The 10193-nt window shown below is 36.9% G+C and overlaps 1 protein-coding gene across 3 annotated transcripts; it reads right to left on the reverse strand.

Annotated features, from left to right (window-relative positions):
- Positions 1 to 429: 429 nt before the first annotated feature.
- LOC141903639 (uncharacterized) lies at positions 430 to 9058 on the reverse strand. 3 transcript variants are annotated; one of them, XM_074791847.1, is made up of 32 exons: positions 9037 to 9058; positions 8674 to 8761; positions 8377 to 8441; positions 8212 to 8300; positions 7995 to 8123; positions 7296 to 7380; positions 6987 to 7172; positions 6835 to 6891; positions 6559 to 6742; positions 6433 to 6485; positions 6273 to 6356; positions 5984 to 6135; positions 5697 to 5895; positions 5478 to 5599; positions 4996 to 5121; positions 4575 to 4761; positions 4400 to 4488; positions 4150 to 4318; positions 3990 to 4063; positions 3763 to 3916; positions 3574 to 3676; positions 3346 to 3485; positions 3138 to 3269; positions 2900 to 3049; positions 2642 to 2739; positions 2451 to 2559; positions 2064 to 2123; positions 1893 to 1988; positions 1614 to 1799; positions 1021 to 1314; positions 767 to 841; positions 430 to 678 (listed from the first exon to the last, which is right to left on the reverse strand). In XM_074791847.1, the coding sequence occupies exons 2-32, from the start codon at positions 8687 to 8689 to the stop codon at positions 601 to 603; spliced, it is 3741 nt and encodes a 1246-aa protein (XP_074647948.1). In that variant the 5' UTR covers positions 8690 to 8761; positions 9037 to 9058; the 3' UTR covers positions 430 to 600. The 3 variants fall into 3 exon arrangements, with proteins under 3 accessions (XP_074647948.1, XP_074647949.1, XP_074647950.1); XM_074791848.1 differs by lacking the exon at positions 9037 to 9058 and having other exon boundaries at positions 8674 to 8791; XM_074791849.1 differs by lacking the exons at positions 8212 to 8300; positions 8377 to 8441; positions 8674 to 8761; positions 9037 to 9058 and having other exon boundaries at positions 7296 to 7376; positions 7995 to 8106.
- Positions 9059 to 10193: the final 1135 nt, after the last annotated feature.

Below are 10193 nucleotides of genomic sequence, written 5' to 3' on the forward strand. Positions count from 1 at the left end.
TTACAATGATAGTAAATCTGTCATAATTCCACTTAATACGAAGTACATTCTGTTCGTATTAGATTATCCGGCTATATTGTTTCACGTGGTGGGTTGTCGGGCATAAAGGTCAAGAAGCCGTTTAGCGCCAATGAGCTCAGTGTTCTTCGTGCAAATGAACTAGTTGCCGGAACCACAACAATCAGTCTCGTCTGAATTTTCTCGCACGATTGTATTTCGTTATAAAATATACGTGATTTGTGAATATACAAGTATTAGGTTAACGTAGAAGAATAATTAGCGATACTTCAGCTCCATTTGTCCAGTCAGATCGCGGTCAACAACACAAATAAACGACTACAACAGAATAGATCGATTGAACCTTTGCCCGCAAAGGTAAATGATTTTATTATATCCGTATAAAATATACATTAATGAATCTACCGACTTAAAACACTATAAAAACTATAGACACATTATCTTGTTATTAGCATAATCTAAAAATCAGAGGGTCAAATATCTATACAACTGCAATTCCTTTATCTAACATCTATTTCATGTAAATGCATTTACAGTTGTATTAGTAATTACTACTTATAAATAAAGAGTTTAGGAATAAATCTAGATTTTCGTTAAAAGTTGAACTCGTTCATCCATCATTTCCATCATACAATCAACTAGAGGCAGTGAAAAATCATTCTGAAATTCAAGAAAGTAAATCCACTTAAAAGGAGGTGAACAGATTTCAGCGTGAACGAGAACAAAGTTATACGAAAGGTTTACTTACTTTGGTTAGAATTCTCTCCCATCGTTTCACCCAGTGTTTATCACGTTTTCGATCTGCTTCTATATCTCCATCAAACTACAACAAAAATGTGACAAATAGACTTTTTGCCTTACATGTTTATTAGTTACGTGATGATTACTCGGTAAGCTAAATACATGACTGCTAGATAGTTCTTCTATTACTAGTTAATTCAATTATCTCATCCAAATAACGTGATTCAAACGAAACGAAATCAACAAACCAATCAATCTTACCACAACTTTTTCATCTTCAACTTCGCTGTCATCATCATCATCATCATCGTCGTTATTAAGACGAGTTTTCATGAAATCGTCCAGCTCCGACTGACTGATGTTTAATATAGATTTAGCGACTCGTTGAGCCGTTAACATCGATGATTCGTTCACCGTAGAAACCGGCACCGGTTGTTGTGAAGTGCGACGTTGTAGTCGGAGTTGTTCTCGTTGCGTTTTACGTTGTTCGATCCGTCGTTGTCTAGCCAACGTTCTGGCGTGTTGAGTCGCGCTCAATAGCACTTGCGCTAATGACTGTAACGATAATGAGATACGATACGATAACTAAAATGAAAGTAAAACAAAGGAAGCCTTCGCTCCATTTCTCTTTTACAATACTGCTTAACCCGGATCAACGGTAGAACCTCGTCATAATGAAAGCGTTTCAAACCTAGATTTTCATTCCGAATAGGTAAAATCTAATAATGTCCTGACAAAAACACATGAAGAGGTATTTTTGGTCGTACTGGATTCTGTTCCCCTGAAGTCCCACGTATATTACACAGTAAACTGGTACCAAGTCCCAGTCTATAGTACCCGGTACACGCACTTACACTTATAAAATGATGATAGTTTTCGTTTTTATCGAGGGCGTTGGCAAGTTTTTCTTGAGCAGTATCCAATGCGACCTCGCTTTTCTTCGCCAGCGCTCGCAGTTGTTGCTGCGCTGTTTGTTCGATTTCAGACATCATCACTTCCACATCAGCAGTTCGTGTTTCCGAGTCCTGCAGCAATTTTGCCTAAAATGGTTTCACAGAATCATTCTCATCAGTATCATATCTACATCATAATCTTTAATCATTTCCAACATTTCACAAAATGCTAGAATATACCTTCTTATCACATTCGATCTTAGATTTACGATATAATCCTTCGTATTCACTCCTTTCTTTACTAATCACTGCCAATCTCATCTTTAGGGATTCAATCTGTAAAAGATTTCAAAACAATGTTTTCTAGTTTTTCTAACGATAACAAAACACAGTTGTTACAGTAATATTTACAGTGGTTCGTTGTCGATCGTGAGTTTCCTGAAGCGATTTCAAACGTTTCTCCATATCTTCCTACAACATGTCAAAAATTTAACATATGTAAAAACAGCATTAACAAACGACTTAAAATCTGTCTCACTGACCACAGGTAGATAACTTCTATACATCTTCAGGGATTTATCATAAACGTCATGTACAGGAAACAGATAGTTTTTCGTTAACATTGTGGGTTTTTTTATATATACTTCATAATGCAACTAGTCTTAACCGATTCCATCAAAAATAAATAAATTTATAATATTCTTGATCGAAGACTTAGCCTCACTCAATAGTGACGGGACGATGAATATTTCACCGAGTTGATAACAACTTGACACGAGGAAAACACATTTAAATTACCATTGTTGTGTTATCGGCATTCGCATTGTTTTGGGCTATTTTGAACTTCAGTTTTGCGTCTTCGAGCAGAATACGTTTCTGCGAAACATCGCGTTCCAGTCGATTGATCCTGAAAAAATAAAATGATTCCACTTCAACAATCTAGAGAGAATATAAACTTTCAAAACTGTCAATATTGCACTAATTCTTACTTTTCTTGAAGAGACCGAATGAGGATTTCCTTCCCATCCAATTCTTGTTTCAATGATTTATTCTGATTATTGAGTTTGTTAACTTCACTCGCAGATACCTTACAAAGAAAAAGTATGTTAAATCTCAGTTGTTATTAAGCATCTGTAGTAACAACTGCGCAGAGCTTTTGACTTAAAGACGTAATTTAGCTTGAGCTGAACCGAGTTATCTAGTAGGACTACTAACAGTCTGTTGGATATGATATATTATATTCTTACACGGAGTCTATTTTCGAGATGTTTCCAGTCTAAATCAGATCGTCTTGTATCTAGCGTGGTCGGTGTAGTTGAACGACTGTTTGTTTCTAGTATTTGTTGTTCTAGTTGATTATTCTGTTGCTGTAACCGTTCCACGTCTGCTGACAATTTCTATATAGATATAAAACAATATTTTCATTATAAATTGTATGTATTTAGTTGTACGAAATAGCTCTCGTCGAGTGACATTTTTACTCACTTGCACTTGTTGTCTGGCAGTCTTTAGGCGTTGATTGCATGAATCGAGTTCCACCGACAATTTCTCCTGAGAAATTTTCATTTGATTGTTTTCTTTGTTCAGGTTAGACTTCGCTTGACGTAGAACTTGTACCTAATTCAGAAAAAGACCTCAATCGATACTGTTTCTTAATTTATTGAAAATACGTATGATTTAAGAGCTGTTTTACCTGTTGATGCAATGAACCGATTCGCTGTTTAAGAGCCTGCATTTGTTTATTTTTAGAACGTATAGGAGCAGTAGATGATCTGTATTTGATAGTTTCATGCACAGTTATCGGTGATGTAGCCATATCTCGATATCTAATAACTGATTCAATTTACGCACAAATTAATAAAGCTAGTCTTTTAGATAAATCAGTATCGTATTTCATCATGAAACTGTTACTTTTTCCTACCTTTTGGTATTTTTTTCTGTTTTTGCTCCGAGTCATCGACATCCTTGACAGGCGTTTCATTCTTAAATGTCATTCTTTTCAAGTGTTCTTCAATGGACTCAATCTTCAGGAATCATATGAGAACATTAACAATAAGAGAATACTGTGAGAACCGCAGCAATTTTACGCGTGATATCAGCTGTATTTTACCTGTCTACGACTGGCGAGTGTTTTCAGTTGACGAGGACTCGTCGGTTTATTATTTGTTCCAGTAAACGCAGCCTGCGCAGCACGCACGATATCGATACCCAAACTACCACTAGTCGTTATAGTTTCACCGCTCGTATATTCGCTTTCAGTTTCACTACAATCAAATCGTAAAACAGAGTTTAAACAGGGTTGGAAGCTTTACTGCATCGTAACAGCACAGTCATTACCTATCAGTGGTCACCTCCTCCCAGTCATTTTCATCGTTCAAACGATTTGATTCCTTGTCTAGAACCTCCTTATACTGAAAATGCAAAACAATCAATACAAACACTGCTTACGCAAAGGATCGAAAATGTATCGAAACACAAACAATTCTAGAATTCAAACCTGGCGATGCAGAGGGCTTTTCTTTTTCAATCTTTTCTTTGAGTTTCGTTTTCTCTTCAACGTAAGAATCTCTCGTTTCAATCGAGCCATATCTCGTTTCAGGTCAGCGATTTCTATTCTTTTCTCCGCTACCTCTCTCTTGCAGCTGTTTATTTCAGTCTTTAGAGCCCTGCGGTAATATAATGAAAACTTTGCTCAATAATGAAAAGGATGCGTAACAAATTCCATCGTAATAGTCAGAAATCATTACCTTCTTTCACTGTTCAATTTGTCATTATCTTTTTGTAACTTGTGATTCTGATCTTGCAAATCTTCCAGAGTGGTTTCTTTGGTTTTCAACTTTAAATAGATGAAGCAGACATTCTCAAAAATCAATGAGTTTAAGAAACAACCCGGCTAACCGGTATGTGTTATATGGCATTTACCTGAGCCTGTGTATTTTCCAGTTTTTCGAGGGCTGTTTCGCGAGGTTGCAGTAAACGTAGATTCTCCTGTCGCAGATAAAGGCATTCTTCTTTCTCCTGCTGCAAACTGACCTGCAGTTCGTGAATAGTCGCTGCATCTTGACTCGCCATCACTCGAAGGTTATCCAATTCTTCTTGCATCATCAACCTAAAAAATATCCAATACAATCTACAGAACATCAAGTCTAAAGAACTTAAAATTACATGAACAACTACCATTGATAAGACACTATATCCGAGTTATGACGATAATCTGTAAAAAATCCCACAACAAAAAACACATCCTCGAGTATAGTTCATCCTAATAGTCCAGAAGATGACCAATAGCATATAGATCCTCTACCCATGTTACATGAACAGTTTCTAATGGAATTAGACTGACCTTTCAGTTTTCAAGTTTCCATTTTCATTTCTAAAGAATGCCAGCTCATTCCACACGGCATCAGAGTTCTCTCGCTGTAAATTTTTCGGTTCAGTTCTCTTCAACGGTTTCATCTTTTTGGTTTTACTGAAACGATGTAAAAAAGCGAGTGTTAACAGTGAGTTTTCTACTTCCATGTCATTAAAGGAAATACTACTGCAGGTAGATTGCGATAGAACTAATTCCGGTCTAGAAATAGTAATTCAGGATAACAAACTCTCTTCCTACATTCTAACAGGTTAACAGATCATGCTATTCCGGAATCGGTAGAAACCAATTGAAACCTGCCTTAGATTTGTACTAAGTTCTACAGTTTGGAGTTGAATTTAAAACTAGAATCATAATCAATCAGTTCCAATCAAAGTGTCAAATCTTAACCCAAAATTCTTGATCTTGTATGTTATATTCTGGTCAACATTCCACCTCAAACACATGCATCTTACCCGCGGTATTCGTCTTCTAGTGACCTGTACTGCTCTTTCAACAGTTTATGATCGTTCTGTAACGATTTCAAACGTTCTAAACGCTTGTCATGAGCAGTTCGTATTTCTTCTAGTTCTTTATTCTGTAATCACAAAAAAAAAACAAAGCAAACTTCCAATGAATTCAATCACAGTCATTTATCCCGATAAAAATTATCTTAAGGAATTATCAAGTTTTACCTTTAAACGCAGTAACTGTTGCAATCCTATTAATTTCCTCGAGAGATTCTCAAGTTTTTCCGGACTGGCGACCCCGCCACGTCTCGGAGAACGAGAACGTGGGGACTGTTTCGTAGGAGTTGAACTCTTCTCTATCAGGTGAGCAGATGAGAATTCCATGTCTAAAACTTCACCACCATTCTCCAACGATTTCAGCTGCCTGAAATTATAGCGCGTCCAAAAGGTAATCGAAAATACAAAGTATCTGCTTTGATATTTTTTCCGACCTTAAAGGTACATGTACCGACCTATTCTGTTCCCTGATTATTTCCTTAGCCTGCTCTAGATCTTTCGAAAGCTCGTGCATTCGTTTCCGTTTTCCATCGACCAGGTCATCATCGGTACCATTACTCAGTCTCGATTCTAAATCGGTGATCTTATCTCCTTTTTCTAATAAATCCTAGAATTGAACAAGCATTATTCAGAAAAATATTTTATCAAATAACTTCAATGGTTTATCTTACCTAGTTCATTCTGATTGGAGCTGGATCAACTGCAAATACATTAAGGACACTCAATATCTGATGTTTTTTTTACCTGTTTCATTTGAATATTTTGACTGCGTATTTCAGCTTCGACTGTCAACAATGATCTGTATTTCTTCTCCATTTCCTCGAACATCTAAAACGATTGAACGAACAATGAAGCAAACGCATCGTTTTGACAACAGAACCAAACAATAGAATGAAATATTCACCGTTCTGAAAGTCTGTGATTCTAAATCATGAGTTCGATCTTGTGTTTTCATCACTACAACAGAAATAGACAAATTAGAACAATTAGAAATTCAACCGTATCGAGAATCGGAGCTTTATATATTTACTTCTTTGTGTATCTTGTTGTAGATTCTGTAACTGTTGAATGACTACAGCCTGTTCCAATGCGTGAGGCTTACACAGTTTATGCGTCTCCCATAGCTCCTCCAATTCGTGTTTCAATCTCGTTATTTCACTCTCACTTTCCTTCTCATTCTCAAAACCGGAAACTTTTGCTTTCATATCTTCGAGCTGTAAAAGAATTTTTTGTGACAAATTAACTTTTACGGCGTGCCAGATTCTGTGGATATAAGACATTTTGTTTCTGAAAATGTCAACTGTACCTCACAATTGATAGCGTTGAACTTTTCTCTCCAGTCGGACATGTCGCGTTCTAACATCTAAAATCAATCACAAGTGATTTCCAGTTAAAGTGGCCACACCCTAATTTACCGAGTTTGCGGGTTCTAGTGATCTATTTGTATTTCTTACTTACCGTGACTTTACTTTCATGTACAATTTTGATAGCGCCGAGGTCAGCGTTTTCTGTTTTCAACACGCTGTTCTCGGCCCTCAGTTGACTAAGCTGATGAACTAATTCCGCTTTATCCTTTTCGAAGCCTTCGACGAGTTGTTTATGTAGTTCGTTTACAGTCTGTTCTTTGTTGGTGGCGCAACGCAGCTATAAATACAAAGTACGGAGCGCGTAATGAATCTGTATTGAACCGGGAATGTCGGGACTCCTAAAGACGATGAGTCACCTCTGAGGATGAAAGAAACTTTATTCCAACTAATCAGTTTTTACCTTATCTTGTAAGTCTTCACATTTTTTCTTCCCTTCAGCCAAATCAACTTCCATTCGAATAACAGTATCTTCCATTTCCATCTTTCTGTAAATTGAGGGATGCTGATAATAAATACACGGCGGCCACTTTTATTTGACTCGCTTCCCCCCCCGACTATTCCCTGACACGCACGTTGTTTTCCCAGACGTGATCTGCTAAGAATCCGACCAATTTACACAGTCAATTACATGAGAGATAGATGGGAACAGTCTGATACAGTCTAATATAACATGCAAGCCTAATTTTGAGGTAAGTGGCCACCCTGATATCATCCTCCCTCTGCAGGGACTCGAACCTGATGGCATCGCTACACTCAGCCACGGCACGAACCCTGCATCAGTAGACCGGGTGCGCAGGTACATGCGCAGCTTTCCGAACGAAAACTGGCGGCACCAATCAGATTGCTCGTTGTATAATCGTTGAGGCAGATTTCAAGGAAGAACTATAAATGGGAAAACCCGGGCTAAAATAAAACAGGATTTCTGATTGGCTAAAAATCACATCATCTGAACTGCGCATGTATCTGCGCACACGGTCGATTATGGCAGGGTTTCGTGCCGTGGCAATCTCGATGCCATCAGGTTCGAATCCCTGCCGGGGGAGGATGCCCTGATATATGATGATTTCTTCAAATCATTTGCTATGAATTATATTATTACCGTTTTTGCCACGATTGGTTGTCAGCAGTTTCTCTCATGAGCTTTCGTTCCAATTCAGCAATCTTATCATCTTTACTTTGTAAAATCTGTAGAACCTTTCGATCTTTCGTTTCTGTCTTTTCCTTCTCCCTGAAATATTGCGAGATTCTTCCTTATCGAGCAGAATTTTACGAAAAGATTTTGAAAAGTATTTTCAATATATATGAAAGACACAGACCTGGCAACTACGAGATTTATGGCTTGCGTAATATCCGGATTGGCAACTTGAAGTCGTTTCCATAGTGACCAAACAAATTCTTTATCGGACTTTGGAAGAAAAATAAAAGATTTCAGTATTTACCCCCCTATCAAACAAGAATAGTGTAAAGCTTTCATTGTTTACCTGCACTTGAGCCAGCTCCTCGGACAAACATGTGTTTTCAACTCTTAGCCGGGCAATTTCTTCTTCTGAAATATTATTACAATTGCAAAAAATATGACCACACAGTTCTGTTTCACAAAAAAAAAGTTTTACCCAAATTGTTTTAAAATTACTATTTTGGTTACTTCATGCTTTCAATGAGGACAACAATTCAAACTCAACCGTTTTAAACACAAAACTCTTTCATGAAAATGGACCCTGAAGAGAGTCCCAGATATTCAAAGATGAAGGAAGATGGTTGAACTTTTAGCGACTCACCAATGCTACTCGCCATTCTCCTGGTTTAATCAAAATCAGTCAAGGTCAATAAAGACAGTCAAGGATCATGCCTCAAAACTTCTAAAACCTATATCAATAATCAAAATGGAATAATTTAACCCGATAAAAAGACGAACAATATATATTTTCCGGGCCTTGAATTTGAATTAACATATTTCTAAAATTTTGAAATTAAAAACCATTTAAATTCCGTTTTTAAACATCTATAGGAATGAAAACGTAAAATATCGACACTTCGTAAGAATGACACACACAAGTAAATACCAGTTGGTAGAACTAAGGTTCAGTGAAATCAAATTTAGACAAACAAAGATTAAGAAAAAACTGCAATTCAAAATTTACCGGTGATAATTTCATTTCCGGGTTCAGAAAGGCAAGGGTTAAGCCTATTCCCCGGTGAATGGACTTTACACCGGATCCGTGGTTTATAGCCTTTTACAAACTTTTTCGACAGTCTCATTGCACCTCATGTTATATTATTTCACCAAGAAACAAAGATTAGGAACTTAAGGGATAAATTTCACCAGAGAAATGTGACCACATTACAACAGCGAGCGCTTGAATTTGGACGAGGCAAATTGAAAATTACCACTTTTATTGCATTGTGATTAATAAACTCAATATTATTATCATTTACTGAATGGTTTTTCTTTTGAGTTTATTTTTCTTCTATCAGAGAGGACCGGCATCAATGATGACATAATTTTTGTAGACTTAAGCAAAATTTAACGCTTAATGCGGAAAAAAGTGGCAGGTGGCAGTTTTTCACTTAGTGAATTGCTTTAATGCCTAACCATGACTAGTCTGACTTACCACAACTAGTATCCTCATGGACAGACTGACCCTGTACGCATGATTTGATACCGCCATACTCTGACCAAAAAATCAAATATTGGGATAAGAGTAAATTGGAACATCAAGAAACGAAATTCTAATATGGACTTTCCTAAATTTACATGATGATGTACCGTTTAATCTCCAGTTGAGTATCAAAATTAAAGAAAACAATTTGGTTCTTTTTTAAATTATGAGTGGTAAGCATGAAGTTTTTGGCAGAATTTCAGCGGATCGGTGCTCCAAGTAATTAAAAATGCCTCATATATCTCCCCTCAATTGAATCGAGGAGTTTTTTTTAATGAAAATCTGTCTATTGACGGGATTCTGTGATAACAGTATGAATGATGAATAATCGTGAAACATGGTATTAGTGGGTTTTCCCCCAATGACTCAAATAGACCGCTTTCCTCGTGCATGTGAGGAAGTTATCTCGGGGTGCATGAACAGTCCGTGACTAATAAACTAATTTCATTAGTAAATGTTTACGCGGTTTCTATGATAGGAAGACCTGTGTTGGTGTGAATCTGAACTGGAAGTGCTATCGGTCGGTATAATTTATAAATTATTCTAGAATTCAAGAAAAAAAAAACAGGCGGATGCTTATAAATTCGGAAGTAGCTGTTGGGAATCAAGTAATTTATTTCATGGCCTTAAAGTTCGTC

Source organism: Tubulanus polymorphus, chromosome 4 (assembly GCF_964204645.1).
Source record: "Tubulanus polymorphus chromosome 4, tnTubPoly1.2, whole genome shotgun sequence".
In the NCBI taxonomy this organism is placed as follows: Eukaryota; Metazoa; Nemertea; class Palaeonemertea; order Tubulaniformes; family Tubulanidae; genus Tubulanus; species Tubulanus polymorphus.

Excerpts from the sequence above, each read along its gene's own strand:
- LOC141903639 (XM_074791847.1), bottom strand. Across the intron at positions 5,600-5,696 it reads AACAGTTACTGCGTTTAAAG|AATAAAGAACTAGAAGAAAT; the intron begins GTAAAACTTGAT and ends TTGTGATTACAG. Across the intron at positions 2,560-2,641 it reads ATTCGGTCTCTTCAAGAAAA|GATCAATCGACTGGAACGCG; the intron begins GTAAGAATTAGT and ends TTATTTTTTCAG.